The sequence below is a fragment of the Adiantum capillus-veneris genome, chromosome 12 (genome assembly GCF_014529385.1).
Source record: "Adiantum capillus-veneris isolate H3 chromosome 12, ASM1452938v2, whole genome shotgun sequence".
Lineage (NCBI taxonomy): Eukaryota > Viridiplantae > Streptophyta > Polypodiopsida > Polypodiales > Pteridaceae > Adiantum > Adiantum capillus-veneris.
Window position 1 is genome coordinate 5693748 of NC_140942.1, and position 22489 is coordinate 5716236.

General features: G+C 47.2%; 1 protein-coding gene across 1 annotated transcript in view; it reads right to left on the reverse strand.

The window, feature by feature from the left end:
- LOC147445256 (peptide methionine sulfoxide reductase B5-like) overlaps nucleotides 1-22489 on the reverse strand; it is a 112024-nt gene that overhangs the window by 60424 nt on the left and 29111 nt on the right. Inside the window, exon 2 of the mRNA XM_086524808.1 lies at nucleotides 21847-22003. Within this exon, the coding sequence (XP_086380934.1) occupies nucleotides 21847-22003 (157 nt within the window). The remainder of the gene's footprint in view (nucleotides 1-21846; nucleotides 22004-22489) is intronic.

Here is a 22489-nt window from a genome sequence, read left to right on the forward strand (position 1 = left end):
ATGGGACCACATTCAAAGTTGCCACCTGGAATTGTAATGGATCTATGCGCCTTGATGTGGGTGCTTTTAAGGATAGTTTTACAAGAAGAAACATCGTCTTCTACTCTGAGACACATCAGGCCCCTGGGCAGTCTATGCCTCACATTAGTGGATATAGATGGGAGACAGCCTATAGACAAGAGACACGATCAGAGCACAGAAGGCGGGGCTCAGGAGGAGTGGTAGTGTTATTTAGGGAGGAGTTGCAGCCATTGATACATATAACCCGCAAGGATGAGCAAGCTAGGTACATGTGGGTGAGATTGAGAGCGAAGACAAGCAGATATCTTTACATTGCTATTTGCTACTTTCCCCCGAGTACGTCAGTTTATGCACCACCCAGAGGACAGTCCCCCTTTTCTATTTTGGATGAAGACATATGGGAGTTCTCTAGAGATGGTGACATCATCATTCTAGGGGATTTCAATGCTAGGACCGCCCATCATCAGACAGTATTTTATGATACTTCACAGGAGATGCTGAGAGAGCTGGATGTTGCAGAGATAGGCCTATCCAGACTATCACAGGATGGGGAACACACTGAGTATGGACGACACTTGATAGACATGGGGACTGCACATGGATTGGCCATCTTGAATGGCCTACAGAGATTTCCCACTGCGGGGGGTTTTACATGCTTTCCACACAGACATGGAGGCAGCACAGTGCATTATGTCATGGCACAGCCGAGCCTCGTCTCTAGTATCGAGGATCTCACGGTTGTACCCAAACCTGTTGGTGTGGCAGTGGATCATGCTCTTGTGTCGTTGACCATCTCTTTTCAGTTAGTGTAGCACACAGGCCACGAGCAGCAACCCCTACTCGCTACACCTTCACGCGGGAGACGGACTCTGTATACATAGATGGGATCTACAGACGCCTGTGCACAGAGGAGCTAGGGCGACCTCTGGAGGAGCTTACTTCTATACGGACATAGACACTACATGATGCAGCAGTAGAGGCATACCCACATACCCAACCTGAGCAGAGACGCCGTTCGGGGCGCATGCCCCATAACAGTTGGTATGATGAGGAATGTCGGGACACTAGAGCTAGACTTCAGAGGGAGGTGCTTTTGGGGGACATCACTCACAGACAGTCACAGATTGACTTCCGACGCCTGGTGCAGTGGAAGAAGAGGGCATTTTTGGCTCACCTATAGCAGGATCTATACTAGCTATTCTTGAGTCAGGACTCGCGTGAGGCATGGCGGCTCTTTCATGAGCACCCCCCCCCCCCCCCCCCCCCCCTTGCCATCACTTCTATAGAGGCCTAGGGCCAGTACGCATCATCTCTGTACACAGTTCCTGAGCAGCCCCCCCTTCCCGACCACCCCGATCCACGCCCACATACGTGCTTTTTTCACCGCTGAGATGGTGAGGAAGACCATAGACAGGATGAGGACTGGGAGAGCATATGATCATGATGGCTTAGTGGCTGAGCATTTCACGCATGCCAAAGATCTACAAGCAGAGCTTCTAGCAGTTATGTTTAACCGTGCCATGTGTGAGGGCTTGCCTGATACTTGAAGCCTATCTACTATGTACGTATATGTCTCCTATGCAGAGAGGGAGGAGATACGTGGAGGGGTTTTTCTACTCTTGACCATATCTTGACACTCAGAGCCATCATTGAGGAGGGCAGATCACATGGGAGACAGATCTATTGTAGCTTTGTGGATTTCCGCAAAGCATTTGACACAGTACCCACAGAGCTCATTTGGGGGTCATGGCATTATACAGGTCAGCAGTGGGGCATCCACACCGGTTCACTCAACTATTGGGTGAAGCAAGGTTTCCCGCTCTCTCCTACTCTATTTGGTATGATGTGGATGAGGTTTCTGACTACATTGAAAGAGATGGTGATAGAGGTGCACAGCTGGCAGGGACATGGATTCCACTATTGTTATATGCTGATGATATTGTGTTGATCTCCAACTCTCCGGAGGGGATGCAACGTCACTTGGATGCTTTGCATAGGTTTGCCCAGGAGAGTGGTTTGTCCGTCAACCTTCAAGGTCATGGTATTTAATACCACCCCACAGTGGATCAAGAGGTCAACGCCCGCATTCACATACGGCCAAGAGACAGTGGAGTATATAGATGCTTACACTTACCTTGGAGTGGTTTTTAGTGGGCCAGCATTTTCATTGAGGGCAGCAGAGACTAGATTGACCAGAGCCCATGCAACATTGGGTAGATTCGAAAGAATGTGTTCACAGGTTCAGTTTCAGGAGCCTCGGACGAAGCTCTGGCTCTTTGACACTTTGGTGGCTTCTGCATTGCTTTATGGAACTGAGATTTGGGGACCTTCATTGGATCATCACGAGAGGACAGGCCGCACTGATGGATGGGGGGACATGGAGAAGCCTCTGGTCTCTATGATCTCGCGGCTCATTAGAGCTAAGGCTTCAGTACCACGTGCTATTGTCCGGGTAGAGCTAGCTGCCCCCCCCACTAGTGGTTGAGGCGCTCACCAGATCTGTCTCCTTCACACACCGCATGTGGGAACTTCCCAGAGACAGATATGCCCACCCTGCACTTGAGTCCTCTCGACAATTAGCCATGCAGGGAGATACAGCATGCTTGTATGGGGAGATGACATCATGGTTTCAGGCGCATGGGTTCAGCATAGACAGATTGCCTCCCTTCCGATACTCACTGGATGCACTTTCTCTGACTCTTACACAGTCCGAGATCACGAGGCTCATCCGCCAGGACCTGACTCAGCTAGACACCAGGAGGACATGGATACAGCCAGCATGGGAGCTGGGCACGAAGATGGCTTTCTACAGAGAGCATCTTCTCCAGCTTACGGAGGACAGTTTTGTGACGAGGCCCAGATACATGGACACCCACTTGTCTCATGGGATACGATGTGCTATTGGCCAGATACGCACATCTTCACACCAGCTGCATATCGAGACTGGGAGGTACAGCGGAGTACCAGCAGAGGCCAGGACATTCCCCCTGTGTGACATCGAGCTTGAGACAGAGTTGCACTACACATGCCACTGCCCCGTCTACTACGAGATACGAGGCCGCTTCCATTGCTTGTTCAGAGAGGGCTTTGGACCACTCTCCAAAGTCATGCGGTACGAGGATCAGAGATGCCTAGGTATGTTTTTGCTCGAGTTGCACAGACACAGAGAGAGCTTGATGAGAGGAGAGGCTAGCCGGTCTCAGAGAGAGATCACTGACTTCTTTAGAGCTGCCACTGGACACCCGGAGGAGCTACAACCACAGGAGAGCTCGTCGCCTCACACCAATGGCACACTGATCGAGCGAGCGACCGTGCTAGGGAGATCCAGATGCCCACGACTACAAAGGACTACACAGCATCGACGGAGGCTACATCAGAGGATTCGGATCACTTTGGCCCGACATGCACGACGCCCGGTCAGACTACTGACCATGGAGGAGATTGATGAGATCCACCAGCGACCGATGTTGGATCTCTTATGATCTAGCTATCCCAGCTAGCTGCTTAGTTCACACCTAGCAGTTCAGGATTCCATAGTATTTTATTTTGTCATCTTGTTACTCTAACTTTGTATCAGATCCACCACATTGTAACTTTCTGGTCTCATAGGTCACTTTGGCCTTTTGAAGACGTTAATATAACATTCCACTCTCTCTCTCTCTCTCTCTCTCTCTCTCTCTCTCTCTATATATATATATATATATATATATATATATATATATATATATATATATATATATATATATATATATATCCTTACGAAATCCTATATTTAGCCTGCGCTGCCCTTCGAGGTGTGAACGTGCAGCAAGTTGCTGCTGCTATAGCATACGTGGCAGTCTTCGCTTGCGCTGGACTGACCACACCTTGTGAACAAGAGGAGCTTCGGGCAGTTGCCTTTTGTTCCAGAACTTTGAGACAATCGGAACACAATTGCCGGAAAACAGGACATGGCGCCTCTCGATAAGAGAGAAGTGGAGGAAATGATTCCAAGAGCGGTCACACAAGCCAAGAAGGAGGCCGACAAGGCATTGAATGCCGAGGTACGCAAGATGGTGGAGAAGATAAAGCAAATGGAGGAAGAGCGGAAGCAACTAGAGGAGCAAATCACGGGACTCAAAGAGGAGGTCAGCGTCTTGAAGAGAGAAGTGGCGGCATCAAAAGACCTCAAGGAAGAAGGGGAGATACATGAGGCCGATAAGGAAGCCATCAAGGAGGAAATCACCAAGGAGCTCACCAAAGCCATGGAGGTCAAGATGGAGGCCACCAAGGAAGGATGGGTAGATGTCGTGCGTAAAAAAATCACAAAGGAAGTAAAGGAAGAGAAGCGGCATGAAGAGACAATATGGATGCATGCCACGCTCGAGGAGAAGAAGATGAGAGAAGCCCGTATGCTCAATGTAAGGGTAAGTGGTATCAAAGAGGAACATGGATCATCACCAGAAAGTGACGGGAGAACATTGTGTGCCAAACTTGGGTACACCAACACCCCTTTCACCAAAGCATGGAAGGTAGGGAAAGACCCTCAAAAGAGGGTGCTCATGCTACAATTCAAAGACCTCATGGACAAAATCACCTTCCTAAAGAAGAGGATTGCATTGAGAGGATTAGGAGGAGCCCCCATTTACATTGATGAGGATCTTACCAAGACACAAGTGGAGCATCGAAATCTTTGTATGCCCAAAATCACGCAAGCAAGGAAAGAGGGCAAGAAGGCTTTCTATAGAGATGGACGAATCTTCATAGATGGCAAACCCATCGCATAGGGATTTGCAGCCTATGAGACTACGGAGACCACAATGGAGGCGACACGACATGAGATCACACTCGGAGTATGGAATTGTGATGGATGCCTACGGACTCAGCCAGGCAGACTCGAGGAGGTGATGGAGGGGAGAGACATTGTGATGCTGACAGAGACACACGAGAGCCAGGAGAGAGGTCTACCACACGTCGGGGCTACCACTGGGAGTCCACATACAGACGATCCACAGGGAGACAGGGGACATCACGAGGATCAGGGGGGATTGCTCTTTTAGTGAGGAGAGAGCTACAAACCAGGGTCACAGTAGTGAGTAGAGATGTAGAGGCCCGCTTCATGTGGGTGAGGATACAGCTAGCCCCGGACAGAGCCATACATGTTGCACTGTGCTACTTCCCCCCACGCGGGTCACATTTCGTAGACCATACAGAGATACGACGGGCATCTACGACAGTGGAGGAGCCACCAGAGGAGGATGCCGATGAGAGTATGGTAGAGGAGGAGGAGGGACGACAGTCACAATCACCCTTTTCGGTTCTCTCGGAGGACCTCCTACACTACGCGGCATTGGGAGAGATCCTACTTGTAGGTGATTTCAATTCCCGCACACAGAGCCGACAGTGCGAGATATATGACTTTGATGATTCCACCCTACTCCATACCATAGCGGCGGAGGATGTGGGACTAGGGAGGACATCAAAGGACAGAGGGAGTGACCCTACCAGATACGGATCACACTTACTACCACTAGGATCAGCGCACCACCTCCTGATCTACAACGGGATGTCTCGTTGGCCTATGTCAGGTGGATACACTTGCTTCCAGAAGGGAGGCAAGACAGGACAGGGAGGCAGGAAAGGCCAGAGCACAATGGACTACATCTTAGGCTCCACAGGGGCCATGGATATTGTATGCTCCTTTACCGTACCACCACGGCCCATCGGTGCGGATCATACATATCTCAGCCTCTCTCTCAGCACCAGTTTACCGACACCACCTCCCCAGTCCCCCATGCAGCATACCACTATACACTTCAGTGAGGAGCTTTCCGAGATTTACAGATACCATGTGTACGCAGGGATCAGCCAGCTAGAGCCTGACGCCCCACTCTCCACACTCACCACTGAGCTCACCTCCATACTCCACTTAGCAGCGCTCGAGAGCTTTCCTCGACCATGCACTCCAGTGACACACCACGATCTGGGACGATGCCCCAAAATAGATGGTATGATGATGAGTGCAGACAGCTATATCAGAGGCTTAGGGCACAGCATATTACTGGGCAGATATGACAGATGCACCGACAGATGGGTACTCTTACTAGAAGTAAGAGTAGAGCCTTTGAGGAGACACAGTGGTGGGATATGTACCATACACTTCAGAGTCGAGAGGCAACGATCTCTTGGAGAGATATGAGACAGCGGACCCCAACCACGCCTATAGAGGACCCAGCGGTATGGCATGCATATGCAGAGACACTCTATCAGGTGCCGGCTCAGTCCCCCCTTCCACACCCGGCGGCCCCCCGACCTATAGCTCCCACTCTCTTTACCATAGATATGGTGAGACGAGGCATTCAGAGTCTACATCACCGCCGAGCCGCGGACCACACCGAGCTTCAGGGTGAGCATTTTATATACGCTACACACACTTTGGCTCCATTGATTGCACACCTGTTCAATAGGGCATTGGCAGAGGGATTCCCAGAAAGCTGGACTATGCATACTATTGTGCCTATACATAAGGCTGGAGACCGCATGGATCCAGCCAACTACAGGACTATCATGATTGGTCATATGATGGCCAAGATTTATGGAGCAATTTTAGAGTCAGAGTTGAGCAGATATGCAGAGACCGAGGGGCTACGCGCCTCCGGACAAGCAGGCTTCAGACGCATATTCTCTACTGTGGACCACATCTTCACTCTCAGATGCCTGATAGAGCAGTCACGGAGCCGAGGGAGACGCCTTTACTGTTGCTTTGTGGACTTCCGCAAAGCCTTTGACACAGTCCTCAGAGAGAGACTACTACAGCGAGTCATATCTCTTGGGATACCCCCGGACATGATATGGGCCATATATGCTTTGTATGAGAGAGTGTCAGGCAGGGTCAGATGCCCAGGAGGACTATCAAATAGCATCACTAGCACCGTCGGGGTAACACAGGGGTGTCCACTCTCCCCTACTCTATTTGGTCTATACATAGATGAGATAGAGACCTACATCCGACAGAGAGGAGGAGCAGGCGCCGACCTATCAGGCACTCAAGTACATATTATGCTATATGCTGATGACATTATTTTACTCGCAGAGTCACAGGAGGATCTCCAGCTCCACATACAAGCTCTAGACTTATTTTGTACACAGAGAGGACTGACAGTGAACCTTGGCAAGACCTCTACTACCTCAATCTCGCTGCCCTCAAAAGGAAAAACTGATCTCCTCTCAACAATGCCTAATGTGTGGAATATCAAAACCATGTCATATGTATACTTGGGAATCACCTTTACAGCCAGGACTGGCCGCTTCTCTATGGCACAGGCAGCCCGAGATCGTACCACACGAGCGTATGCAGCTCTAGCCATGCTTGAGAGGGGATGCCATCAGATGCATTTCCAGGAGCCCCACACGAAGAGCTGGCTATTTGACACTTTAGTCACACCAGCTCTTCTGTACGCTGCCCTAGTGTGGACCCCAGGATTATCAGAGCAAGCTTGGAGCAGACTCGAGAGGCCACAGATATTGCTGCTTGCCCGGATGATCCGGAGCAAGCAATCTGTCACCAGCAAGTGGCAATTCCATTTTTGTTTATTTTCTCTTTCTTTGGGGAATTTCGTTTGTTTTACCTTTTGGAAACACCCCTCTAGAAATCTAACTACCCTGCATTGCATAGCCAGTGTGGAACTGTTCAGAGAGAGTCCAGGCCTGAGGGCTAAAGAGCACTAAGGTTGGACAAGGACTATGGTTAGCCAAAATGGGGTCATTGGCCAGCCAAAGCGGAATCCTTTGCTACATAGGCTACATTTCAGTTCTCGGTGTGGCTGCAGTGTACAAAGAGGGTCAGATGACCTAGAAGAATGTAATGGCAGAAACTCCTAAATTTTAGGGATTGCTATTTTTGGACGGAAAAATGTCTTCGCGTCATTACGTACAGTTTCACATGGGGATCATTTTGTTACTCTGTGGCCAAGTCAACAAAGGGTGTAGGTGAGATATTTTTAGACCCGAGGGTCTAAAGCGGGAAAATGCACAAATGAGTGACACTTGGCACTTGTGAGGCCAGTTTACTACTTAAAGAGAAGGCAAAAACGTGATTTTCAAGTGTGAGCTCGTTTTTGAGTACTGTCACAGGTGGGAGAGCTTCAATGGAGTGCTGGCTTACCCTCTATGTACAGTGAGGTGCAGGATGCCATGACCTGCACACCTCTCACTGCTCTCTCTCTCCCCTATTCTTTATGGTTATGCCCCTCTAGTGGGCTCATCAGATTGACCATGTACAGTCTTGTGGTTTGATGCTCTATTGCTGAGGCAAGAGCCTCCCTGAACAGGAACAGGAGTAGCTGACTCCTACTCCAAAGTAGGGAAACAAGAGGGTGATAACCTCTCAAGTAAACACACAAAAATCAGCACTGTTTTATTACTGATTTTGGGCTGTTTTGGGACTGTTTTGTGCTCGGAATCATGCCAGAATCAAGGGGCACGTAGTCCAAGGCATTGGGAACAGTGCAAGGACAGTTGACAACTGAAATTAGGTCAAAAACAGGTCCTAACCAGAAAATACAGCGGTCTGAAATTTACTGTTTTGCAGTCGTATGGATGCTAGATGCATTGGGAACAGTGCCCAATTGTCAGAGAACACGTATGGGAAGTGTTGGGGCTCAAAACAAGTGAAAAACCAGAAATTCCAGCGAGCTGTAATTGCTCTTTTTGAGTTGGAATCAGAGGGTTTATGCCAGTGGAAGTGAGTTCCAACAGGGGAATTGGTTTCACGCAAGTTTTGGGGCTGTTATGCTGCCTAAATTTGGCCAAATCAAGTGGTATCTGGTTGGATATAGACAAAGGATTCCCAAGACTCTACTTTGTAAATTTACCCTCTCAAAGTATAAAGAAATACCGAAAGGGCCGCCTATTTAGGGGCCAATCTAGTGTCTGACTCGCATACAGATGCATTCTAGCATCTGTATCCCATTCCCCTCTCTTGTGTCATTATAGCACAGGTAGAATAGACGACTAATAATGGGTGAAAGCTAAATCAAGGTTTGAAGTAAAGTCTACCGCCCTTTTTTAAGTTAACAGGCCGGTTACATGGTTCCATCGACGGGATTAAATCACTTTTTCCTCAAAAAGTGAGCCTTGGTCAGTTTGGGTTAAAGACACACAAAGTGTTTGGGATGACCTTGAAAACACAGAGAATTTGAAAGTAGATCGAGTGGATTTACAGGTGAGAAAGGCTACGAGAGTCTTTCTTTGGATACAGGTGAGAAAGGCTACAAGTCTTTCTTTGGATTTAGAGGTTAGAAAGGCTTTATGGCAGGGCAACTTGAGGATGATGCGTTTAAGACTCAGTTAGTTGCCGCGGTGAATGTCTTTTCGCAGCTGGTGCAGAATCCGAGGTTTATGGAATTCTTGCAAGCGCCACCAGTGCAACAGCAAAATAGGCAACCTACGCCGCGTACGGAGCTTGTTGAAGCTCAAGCCCAAGTACTTCATCAGGTGCAGGAGGAAAGGGAACACTCGCATGTTGCGGAGTCGGGGGCTCCAAAGCAGGTTCCTCCCGTGCTTGAACAAGTGGCTAGAACGTCTATTCCACACGTTATGCCAGTTCAGCCCGCCACCTTTCAGAGCCAGCATGCTGTCTTGAATGGGCAAGGAGCTGGATACCAGGCTATGCACTCAGTTTTTCCACCACCCACGGTACATCCTGGGTATTTCGGGGGTGGATCAGTGTTCCAAAGTATGGCTGGTTATGCGTCTGGAAGTCAGCCGTACATGCCAAGAACAGTGTTTGGGGGTATGCAAGGCATCATGCCCAACCCCATGTATGGTAGTATCGGCATGCAGCAAGGTTTCCACTGCAACTAGGGTCGGTTTGGGGTGCCACGGGGTCATTTTGGCATGGCTGGTTTTTCTGGACAGCACCCAGATATCGCACCTCTGACGCAAAATGTGAATGGCCAACACGTGCCGATCATGCCTAGTACAGTGCCCATGTTGCAGACCATCCCGTATGACAACTTGGGGGCACTAGAGAAGCCGAAGGCTTACAAAGAAGGTGGTGCAGCGGTAAAGTTCAGTACCTTCAGTGGTTTCGAGGATAAGACAAAGGTACTCACTTTCCTCCAGCAGTTTGATACAGCTTATGCGGGAGGGAATTTTACAGAGGCCTCGAAGGTTAGGAAAGCTGCCACTTTCTTAAAGGACAATGCGCTTACATGGTGGACGACATTGTTAATGCAAGGACAGGCACCCGCCACTTGGGTTTACTTCAAGCAAATGTTTGCATCTGCTTGGCTATCAAATGAATTTGAAGCCGATGTCCTGACAGATTGGCACCAGCTTACGGCAGCTTCGTGCAAGAGCTTGCTGGAGTACAATAGGAGGTTTTGTAAAGCATTACTCTCAGTGACCTCCTACAGATTTGTGCCATTGACAGAGCAGATAGAGAAGTATTGTTGTGGGTTGCCTAAAGGGCTTCGCGATTACTGTACAAAGAATAGAGTGGCTACCCTTACTCAGCTTATGGAAGTTGCGAACACTGGTCTTGCCTTGTTGAAAGGAGAGGACAGTGGATTTCCGAGCAGTGACAAAGGAGGGCAGCAAAAGAAAAATTCAGCGAAGAAGCCCTTGGTGAAAACGGCTCCTGATGCGTCACAAGGGTCAGAAAAGGCCATCAAAGACAAGGATTCAGCTGGGACTTCTGGAGCGCAGGCAAAGAAACAGAAAAGGAAGCCTTTTGTGCGCAAGTCGCTCGAGGAAAAGAAGGTCCTAATGGCTGAGAACAAATGCTTTATATGCGAGTAGCCTGGTCATATTTCTATCAATTGTCCACAAAGGAAAAGGCCGGCTGACTCAGAGGATAAAGAAGACCAGAAAGGCAAGAAGCCTAAACCCACGGCAGGTTTAGTGCCAGACATGGTGGGTGATAGGCCCAGCACAGATGCCAGTGAGTTATGCAGGGCATGGGGTAAAGTTAGGGATGAGACGGCACTCATCTTCTTTGATCCAGGTGCCAAAGCCAACTTTATCTCACCAGAGTTAGCTATGAAGCTGGGCATCAGAGCTGAAGAGATGGGGTGCACCGCAGAGGCAGGGTTGGCATGTCCTGGCCCCTCAGAGTGTGTTACTCCCATCATTGGAAAACTGCGTCTGCATATTCAGTCATATGTGGACACTGAAGAGTTTTACATCATGCCGCTGGAAGGTTGTGACGCCTTGTTGGGGATCCCGTGGATGTTCCGAGTGCATGGAGTCTTGGATGGCTACAACAAAAAGATCATTGTACAGCATAGGGGCAAAACTCACATCTTGGATGTAAAGCTTATAAGAGAGTCAGTCCCTATTGTATCTGCTTCTGCTATCACTTCTGTAATAAAGAATCATCTTTCTGTGTACTTGATTTTTGCACGTGATGTCTCAGATAAGGATCAGTCAAATTTATATGTGTTAGATAAAGAAAGGTCAGCATTTTTGCAAAAGTTTAGTGACTGTTTTTCTGATTCATTACCGTCGCAATTGCCGCCAGAGAGACTTGAGGACCATCGGATAGATTTGGTGCCAGGGTGTAGCCCACCAAATAGACCTCCCTACAGGGTTAGTGCGGTGCAGCAGAAAGAGATTATGGGCCAAGTTGAGGAGTTATTAGAGAAGGGGCTGATTCAGCCTAGTTCTTCACCCTTTTGCTCCCTAGTGCTCCTAGTGCAGAAGAAGGATGGCTCATGGCGCATGTGTATTGATTACCGTGCGTTGAATAAGAATACCATCAAGAATAGGTTTCCTATTCCTCGCATTGATGATATTCTCGATCGTTTAGAGGGTGCTGCAATTTTCAGCAGGATAGACCTTAAGAGTGGGTACCATCAGATTCGTATAAGCCCAGAGGATGTGCACAAGACTGCGTTTAGAACGACATTTGGTCTTTATGAGTTTCTAGTGATGCCGTTTGGGCTAACAAATGCTCCTGCCACGTTCAACAGAATGATGGACCGGATTTTCCGCTCGCATCAACAGTTTGTTGGAACATTCTTCGATGACATGATTGTGTATTCGAAGAATGAAGAGGAGCATAGGCGCCACTTGACCATTGTGTTCGAAGAGCTGCGCAATCACAGGTTACTTGTCAATCCTAAGAAAAGTGAATTCTTCCTCGAAGAGATCCACTTTCTCGGCCACACAGTCTCAAAGGATGGTGTTAGAATGGATCCCGCAAAGGTCGAAGCTATCAAGACATGGCCAGACTTGAAGACTGTGCACGATGTCAGAAGCTTCTTGGGATTGTGTTCCTACTATAGAAGGTTTATCAGAAATTTTGCAGAGATAGCATCGCCTCTTCACGCATTGCAAAAGAAAGAGGTCACTTTCAGATGGACCCAAAAAGAGATTTCAGCTTTTAGTCTCTTAAAGGAAAAGTTGACTTCAGATCCAGTTATTGTTTTGCCAGATCTTAGGAAGTCATTTGTGGTCCAGTGTGACGCGTGTGGCAGTAGCATCGGAGCAGTGCTAATGCAAGATGGACGGGTAGTAGCCTATGAAAGCCGAATTTTGCAAGGGCCAGAGAGGACTATGCAAGTCTATGAGAAAGAGCTCTTGGCCGTGATTCATGCGCTTTCTAGCTGGAAGCACTACCTCTTAGGTGCTGATTTTGTTGTCCAAACAGATCATTAGACCTTGCGATACTTCTTGACACAGTCAAAGTTATCCGAAAAGCATATGCGATGGGCAAACATTCTTTCCATGTTCCACTTCCAGATTATGCATGTGGAAGGCAAGAAGAATGTTGTGGCTGATGCGTTATCAAGAAAGCCACAAATTTCAGCCGTGTCAATTCCTTATCATCGTGAGTTAGATGACATGAAGGAACAGTATACTGCTGATGAAGATTTTGCAAGGATCTTTGAACAGTTACAAGAGGGGCAACATCACGAGCACTACCTCCTCAGAGATGGTTTTATGATGATGCATGGGAGACTTTGTGTCACTAGGCCACTGCGACATAAGGTCATGGAAGAGAGTCATGTCCCACCGTATGCAGGGCATCGTGGCATTGATGCAACAGTTAAAGCGGTAGAGACGTTCTTCTATTGGCCTACCTTGAGGAGAGATGTGGATGCCTTTGTGCGAGCATGCATAGTTTGCCAAAAGGTCAAGTTTGACAGGCAAAAGGCACCAGGGTTGTTACAACCACTCCCGATTCCGGATAAGCCATGGGAAAGCATTGCTATGGACTTTATCTTTGATCTTCCAAGGACGCCAACAGGGAATGATGGTATATGGACCATTATCTGCACGTTCAGCAAGCAAGCCCATTTTATCCCTGTCAGGAAGAAGATAAAATCTGATGAGATGGCACGCTTGTTCATGTACAATGTGTTTAAGTACCATGGTATGCCACAATCGATTATCAGTGATCGTGATCCTCGCATGACCAGTTTGTTCTGGAGAGGATTGTTTGAGAACATGGGTACTACGCTCAAGTTCTCGTCTTCGTTTCATCCACAAACTGATGGACAGTTAGAAGAGGCCAATTCTACTGTCTTAGATCTGCTGAAATGCTATGTGTCAGATAATAAGGGCAAGTGGGAACAGTATTTGCCTATGCTTGAGTATGCGTACAATAATACGGTGCATTCGTCTACTGGCAAAGCACCTTTTGAAATTGTTGAAGGCGGCAAAAAGGTTCCTCCCATTTTGCACACAAAGGACAAGATCTTTGAGGCAGATCGATATGTTGAGAACATGGATGAGATGTATAAGAAGATTAAAGTTGCCTTGGAGAAGACTCAGGCAAAACAGAAAAAGGTTGCTGATCGTCACCGTCGTGAATTGCTACTATCACCTGGTGATTGGGTTCTCTTAAGGTTTGAAAAGGCAAAGTTAAAGAAGATGAAGGGCAAGGAACGGCTGTTTCCTAAGCTCAACATGCGTTACTATGGGCCTTTTCAAGTGCTTGACAAAATCAGCGATGTGGCTTACAGGCTGAAATTGCCTGATGCGTAGAAGATTCATAATGCGTTTCACGTGAGTCTTCTAAGACCCTTCGTGGGTGATGTGCCAGAAGATATGCCAGTTGAGGATCAGCCAAAAGTTGAGGAACTTGATGAGATCCTGGTACCTGAGCAAGTTTTGGCACATAAGGACAGAAAAGTTAAAGGACAAGTTGCAAGACGTTATTTGGTGAAGTTCAAGAACTATCCACCTATGGATGCAAAGTGGATGGAAGAGCATGAACTGTCAGAGTCACCAAATGTATTGCAGCTCTACCTTGAAGCCTTTGGGTTACAGCCTACTTATGCCCCAACCCAACGTGTGCAAAGGAGGGGTAATGATAGAGCTAGTACATCAAATGTACATATGAATTCAGTGCCATAGATGGAAATGACAAAAGTATGAAGGCCTCATTAAGTCATTTGTATCTATGTATGTTACGACCTTTCTTGCGGATACATGCGATGATAAAAGAGTGTTGATAGCACAAGATCATCAGTGGCGTGTATTTATGGTATGCAATCGAGGACGTTTGCGTTTTTAAGAGGGGGGTATGTCACGAGGACGTGGCAGTTATTAACCATGTCGCAGAGATGTGGCAACTGCTAACCTTGGTTGTTGGTTTCTTTCCAATGGGGTTTATTTTATTTGTTTAAGACCCTCGTTTTGAAGTAGCAAACGGTCGGACATTGTATGGCCAATGTGAACGGTAGATTCACCCGCAGATGGGAAGTGGTCGGCACTGGAATTCGTATGGTAAGAGGATGTCTAAGCTCAGAGCAAGATCATATAGGTTCCCCCGTCGCACTTAGCAAGTTGGTGGATACTAGGAAGTGAACTCAATTAAGGCGTAAAGTCAAGGTGGGACTACCAACAAAAAGTATCCGACAGTTGGGCCACATTGCACTTTTGGATGCGGTCCCAATGAGGATAGATGGTCAGAAGACCAGTGGGAGCCCAACGGAAGCATCTCCTAAAATTTAGGGAACTGCTATTTTGGGCCGTGAAATGTGTTCGCGTCATTTCCTCCGGTATGACTAGGGGAACATTTTATAACTCTGCCGTGAAGTCAACTGGGCAACCGGTCAGGATATTTTTAAGCGGCGAACCCGAAACGGGCAAATGCTTGTAAATGCGCCAAGTGTCGAATTTTCATGCACTTTCCTCTTGCAGAAGAAGTGGCGCTGAATTTTATGATGGGAGAGGCCTCATTTCAGCTTTTGTCACAGGTTAAGAGCTATGGAGTGCTTCCTTTCCCTCTCATGTACAGTGTGGTGCTAGGAGTGATGCCCTGCACACTACACACTGCTCTCTCTCTCCCCTACGTGCAGTTATGTGATGCCCCACAAGAGGGCTACTCATTTGACTAATGTACAGTTGTGTGGGTTCATGCTTTTGTGTTGAGGCAAGAGCCTCCTTGAGCAGGAACAGGGGTAGCTAACTGCTGCTCCAAAGCAGGCACTGGTCAGGGTCATAACCTCACCGTTCAGGTGCAAAATCAGCGCTGTATATGCGCTGTAAATTTACTGTTTTTCAGCCATACCGATGCCAGGACCATTGGGAATCGTGCCCCACTGGCAGAGGACAGTTAGGGGACTGTTTGGGGCTGAAGACAGGGCAAAAACCAGTAAATACAGCGTGCTGAATTTACTGTTTTTGGACAGGAATCAGAGGGTATACGACAGTGCAAGCGAGTTCCAGCAGGGGAATTGGTTTCGCGCAAGTTTTGGGGCTGTTATGCTGCCGAAATTTGGCCAAATCAAATGGTATCTAGGTGGATACACGTGAAGGATTCCCAAGACCTTACCTTGTAATTTACCCTCCTAAAGAATAAAGAAATACCGAAAGGGGCGTCAATTTTGGGGCCTACAGGTTGTCGGCGTCTGCTCGGAGCATTCTAGCTTCCGAGCCGTGTGTGTATTCAAGTGTTAACTCCCGTCGCAGGTTCTCTTTGCAAAGTGCTCTGTGTGTGTGTTTAAAATAAAGAATTTCGGGTGAAAGCCAACGCCTACCGCCCTACGGGCCGGTTTCAGGCTACCTTTCGTCAAGCAATAGAAGAGGCAGCAGAGGTCACTATGGGGCTAAAAGAGACCAACAACAAGTGAAGGGTCTCCCTCATAACCCATGGTTTGATGAAGAGTGTAAAGTAGCCAAACGCAAGTTAAAGTGCTTCAATAAGTCCACGAAGGAGTGGGAAAATGCAGCCAAGGAATACAGAATGCTGAAAAGGAAAAAGAGAAAGATGCGTGAACTTTTGAAGGAGGAGCAAGAGGTGATTCGATTTAAGAAAGAACCCAAGAAAGCATGGCGCAACATGAAAGGAATAAAGGAGGATATACTGGGAAATTTCAGCATGGACGAAATGTATGTATATGCACAAACACTCTATGCTCCCACCGATGCTCAAATAATGATGAATGCTGAAATTCAGGTTGACACTAAGGAACCTATAACTTTTGCAGCGGCTTTGAGAGGTTTGAAAAAACTAGCCACTGGGAAAGCCTCTGACATTTTGCACTTCAACTCCGAAATGCTGAAATGGTCGGGTAATGAAGCTAAGAAATGGATACACTGCACAATGAATCAAGCTATTCACCAAGGTATGCCTGAAGATTGGCAAGAGAATTGGGTCAAAGCTTTGTTTAGTGGAGGAGACCGTAACCTACTCACGAACTACCGCACCATCATGGTGGGCTCTTGCATGGCAAAACTTTTTGGGAGTCTGATAGAAAAAGATATTAGCACATGGGCTGAAAACAGTGGAAAGAGGGCTATCGGTCAAGCAGGTTTTAGAGCAAAACATAATACCATAGACCACTTGATTACAATCCGGATTATGATGGAAGAGGCGCAACTCAAAGGGGAAACTATGAACTGCTGTTTTGTGGACTTTAAGAAAGCATTTGATACGGTATCTCGTCATGGGTTATGGTCCCGCATGGAGACCATTCGGGTTCCCATGCATTTGAGGGTTGCGGTTGTCACCAACGTGTGACTACTATCTATCCTTTTTGTTGATTTCTTTCTTATTATTTATTCATTTTCACTTTTTGGAAACACCCCTCGGGAAATCTAACTGCCCTGCATTGCATAGCTAGTGTGGAACTGTTCAGAGGGAGTCCAGGCTTGAGGGCAAGAGAGCACTAAGGTTGGACAAGGACTATGGTTAGCCAAAGTGGGGCCATTGACTAGCCAAAGTGGAATCCTTTGCTACAGAGACTACATTTCAGTTCTTGGTGTGGCTGCAGTGTACAAAGAGGGTCAGATGACCTAGAAAGATACAATGGCAGCATCTCCTAAAATTTAGAGAACTTCTATTTTGGAACCTAAAAATGTGTTCGCGTCATTATCTCCGGAATGACAAGGGGAACATTTTATTACTCTGCCGCAAAGTCAATTGATGCGTCGGTTGAGATATTTTTAAGCGGCGAACCCGAAACGGACAAATGCTTGTAAATGCGCCAAGTGTCAATTTTCATGAACTTTCCTCTTGCAAGAAAATGGACGCTGATTTTTAAGCTGGGAGAGGCCTTCATTTGCAATTTGTCACAGGTTGAGAGCTATGGAGTGCTTCCTTTCCCTCTTATGTACACTGCAGTGCCAGGAGTGATGCCTTGCACGCTACACACTGCTCTCTCTCTCCCCTATGGCAGTATGTTATGCCCCTCTAGTGGGCTTTTCAATTGACCAATGTACAGTTGTGTGGGTTCATGCGCAATTGCCGAGGCAAGAGCCTCTTGCACAGGTACTGGATTAGCTAGCGGCTAATTCCCCGCAGGTACAAGTGATTCGGAGAGGTTTCACGTGCGAAATCTCGTTCGATTCAAAGGGCAAGTAGCCATACAGGTGCGGGAGCTCGAGGACTTGCTACGGATGCGACCGGCACGCAAAACGGAGCCCGAAACAGTGAATTACAGCCTGCTGTGTATTTTTGCAGGTTTAGGGTTTTGGCCCTAAACGGACCCTAATACCCCCAAGAAGTTCGGGGACGCGAGGGGACCATTGTAAAGGTGATCTGGCGCATTTTCGGGGCAGAAAACAGAGAATTCAGCGTGCTGCAGATTCTCGCCAGGTTTTGCAAAGTGTCCGTATGCGTCGGGAAAGTCATCCAATGCGTGGGAATACTGACTGTGAAGGGTCCTAGTACAGTTATGCTGCCAAAATCGGGCCAGAACAGTTGAAATTCAGCCAAGGTTGTGCGGGGCAGCTTGTTGGGAACCACAGCGTTTATTCCCTCTTTTAAAAAATAAAGAAATACCGAAAGGGGCGCCTATTAAGGGGCCAATGTGGTGTCGGTCTTCTCATACAAGTGCAATCTAGCAACATGTATCCCTTTCCCGTTTGTTGTGTCTTGAAAGTACAGGTAAAGTGGGCGACAAATTAAATGGGTGAAAGCAAATAAGGTTTAAGTCTAAGGTCTACCGCCCTTTTTGGATTAAACAGGCCGGTTTCATGGTGGCACGCCCATACTATGCGGTTCGATGTAAACTGAAAATGCAAACAGGCTTCTCCAAAGAGTTTTTTAGCACAATAGGTGTCAAACAAGGGTGTCCTTTGTCCCCAACATTATTTGGGCTATGCATAGATGAGCTTGAGGACTTTATATGCCAAACGACGCAAGATAATGCAGATGCACCAAACATAGGCCTCATTACCTTGCTACTCCTCATTTATGCTGATGATGTGGTTCTTTTAGCGTATAGCATATCTCTTTTGCAAAAACTTTTGGGTGCGGTACATGCTTTCTGCGAAGCTACAGGACTCTCAGTGAATGTCACAAAAACAAAATGTATGGCAACTTGTACACACAAATCAAAGGATCAGCCCGCCCTTATGTATGATGGGCAAGAGATTCAAGCAGTTGACAACTTTAAATACCTGGGCATCATTATACCTTCGAATCATACATGGGGGCAATGTGCAAAAACAAGAATTGAGGCAGGACAAGCAAGGTATTACGAGTTTGAAAACATGTGCAAACAAAGCGTCACTAGAAGGTGGGAAATGAAGTCCATGGCTTTCAATGCGTGTGTGGTCCAAACGCTATTGTATGGGGTAGAGGTATGGTGACCAAGTATTCCGGCCAGCACATGGAATGACATTGAGAAAATTTAGAAAAAGCTCATGTAGACATATGGGGATAAAAACCACAACACCATACTCAGTGATGCTATTGGAGACTAGACAAAGACCATTGGAAATGCTTGCTTTGCAAAGAATGCATAGATATCTCTTGAAGGTGAAGTTGATGCCTAATAACCGGTTGCCTCACATAGCATGGGAGGTAGGATGTAAGCTGCAAAAGAACCACAAAAGCAAGTTTCTCACCTCTAGCCTTGTTGAGGACATCAGGAAATGGTTCTCTAAATGGAATGTGGGAGCATATGTGGACATGCATGTAGAGGAAGTTACCGAGCATGAGCACGAGCTGAATTTTGAACTACAATTACTTGAGGCCCTTCATAGCAAATGGAAGAATGCAATGCACAGGTCCAAGTTTGAATACTATTGCAAGCACATAAACACACGATACTGGGAAGAATACAAAACCGGGGAAACCCAAATACATATCAGGACACCCATGTCCTACCGTGCGAGACGGGCCATCACCTTGATGCGGACAAGATCACACATGCTCAAAAGTGAAACGGGAGGATGGCTGAATATTGATGCAAACATGAGGAGATGCACTCAATGCAACTTGAATTCATTGGAAAATGAGGCACATGTAACCCTTGAATGTCCAGCATATGCGCACATTCGGGTCGACTTTCCTCAACTTATTCAAGGTTGTACCTTATTCAAGGTTGTACTACATTTGAGGAGCTTCTCTCAAGAACACATCCCTCTCCAGTAGCTCCAGGCATCTATCTTGCCAAAGTGCTAGAACATCACACCACACTCACAAACAAGATCACCACAGAATCATGACACGCCCCCTCCTTCACATGGGAAGGGGGGAGTCTCATATATGAGATTTTGGGTCCCATGGGTCATTTTGGCCCCCCGAGGACGTAAATACATCATCATCTCTCTCTGTGAGCAAGCCACCTGAGTCTCGTCATGTCTATGCGAAGGAACTGTGCACGACCAGGAGAGCCAAGAGTATCTGGCGTTGTATGCAAATCAGCACGGCTTCTCTCATGGTGTAGAGCAATGTAAATAAAGTGGATTTTTGCTACACGCAGGTTTGAAACTGCCAGGCTGTTTTGATGGAAGAGAGGGAGCATTCCACAAGTATTGGTTTCAATGATTTGTGATTTACTCCCGAGTGGAGTGATGTTTGATAATGTCTGAAACCTCGAAATGATGGAGACTAGGTCTCTGGAAAGCGTTTCGTTGTATGCTTGAAAACCTCGGAACGCTGCAAACAGAGTGTCTGGGGAGCGTCTAGTTGTATGCTTGAAACCTCCAAGCAACGAAGGCTGCGGTCTGGGGAGCATTTGGTTGTATCAGTCCTCTGAGCTCGGGGCACAGACTTTTTTAGGTTATTTGCGGGGGAGTGACGAGGCAGTCATTCAGTAGAGTCATGCCACATAATGTTTGTCTCGGAAGAGTGCTCAACAGCGCGATTCGTTGTGTCTTGTAACATGCATATGTGAGCATTTGTGTTCCATTGTAATGTGTCAACCATTGACCCGTTAAAATTCAGCGCGGTCTTGGTGCGATGGCAAATTTTCCTTCGCCAGAAAATAAAGAGCTCCGATCTAGAATGAGAAAATTGATTGTGCCTCGGAATGTCCCTCGGATATTTTTGAGCTAACTTGAGTTGTTTTGCAGATGTACTGTACTCGCGGACAATTACTCTTCTTTCAAGAAGGGGGGATGTCACAATTTTCTGACGTGTCAAGCCATTGAAGACCTAAGCCAGCCTGCAGATCCCGTCCGAGGGGTCTAAACCCTAGAAGCAGTAGAAGAAGCAAAAGAACTTACAGATCCTCGCCGAGTGGGGCAGATTATTAAGAGAGTGCCTAGGGTCTACAAAATAATAAAGACAGGCCCCCACACACACAGAAACTTGTGCGCAAGCAGTTGATGATGTGGCATGACTGAGACTCCGCAATTCGCACTGACATGTTGGCATGGCAGTTGTACGGACATCCGCGTTTTGCACTGCTGACTGCTGTATGGATTTTTTACTGGCATCTTTTGGATCAATTGCTTTTAGACCAAATGCTTTTAGTATGAAGCTTTTCACTGTAAACTGCTTTTAGAGGCCAAGGGCCTTTAAGTAAGAGGTCCGAGCTCTTCCTCTGGCATTCTACCCAGCGGGTGATGCAGAGCAAAGTTCCACTGGATTCTACCTTGTTGAAGCAATATAAAGAAATACCAAAAGGGGCGTTACGCCAGGGTTTGGGGTTAGTGCTTTATTGGGGTGGAACTTTGCCACTCCACCTCTCGTGTGTCGTGCATCTCTTTCAGTTCAATTGTTATTTGAAGTGCTTAAAGTTTTTTCAGTCACTTCTTTCCCTTGGCACGTGGTGCCGTCCCATTACATCGCGTAGGGCAGAGGTTTACACACCACACACCTCAATCACACACACACACACACACACACACACCCACAGATCTGCCAGAAGTTGCTGGCTGCCCAACGCTGCCGACGAGGGCAACAGCTCCGACAGGAACGCGTAGGTGCAGAGACCACACCAAGCATATGAACGCGCAAGGACTCGCAGGTCGCATAGGGCTCTCGAGGGTAAAGCGACGCGCAAGGGCTTGCGAGGGCAGCTCTCTCGTGCACGCGCAAGCACATGCACGCGTGCACGCACTCACACACACACACACACACACATCTTATTTGCTCTCGTAAACTCCTGTCTTTTAAAGCATAAAAAGAGCCTCGAGATGTTCATAACATACAGTTTCATTGATGGCGGCAGGGAGCCCCTCGTAGAAAGCTGGCCAACCACAACCAGAGTCAAATTTAGTTGTTGATTTGTACAGCGGCGTCCCACAACCAGCACACTCGTAAATGCCTTCCTCGTAAAATTTATTATACTTGCCAGTTCCTGCCCACCTACGAAAAAAACTCCTGGTTAGGAGAAAATGCAACATTGAAAGCATATAGACACTGATGATAAGTGGGATAAGCAAAATGAAGTCCCTAACTACATAAAATTCATTGGATCCAGTGAGTGAACCATTTGGTAGATAATAATCGGCAGCACAACACAGCAAATATATCCCACACACAAAATACAGCACATATGTATGTCACACAGACACAAAATACAGCACACAATAATTGTAAAAGTGAATGCTTGCTTACATACAAGCTCATGCGCGCGCACACACAAACACATACGCATGTAAAGCTGGACAACTCCATGCACCACACTACAACAAGCTATCTATTACACCAAAAATTTACAATTATGAACAAGGTACCTAATATGATGAAGAGTGGAGCTTGTAGGTCAGATCATTTCACATGCCACAAATTCATACACAATTATTTTGCTTGAGACTTGAAGGTCTCTTATGATATGAATGGCCACCCATC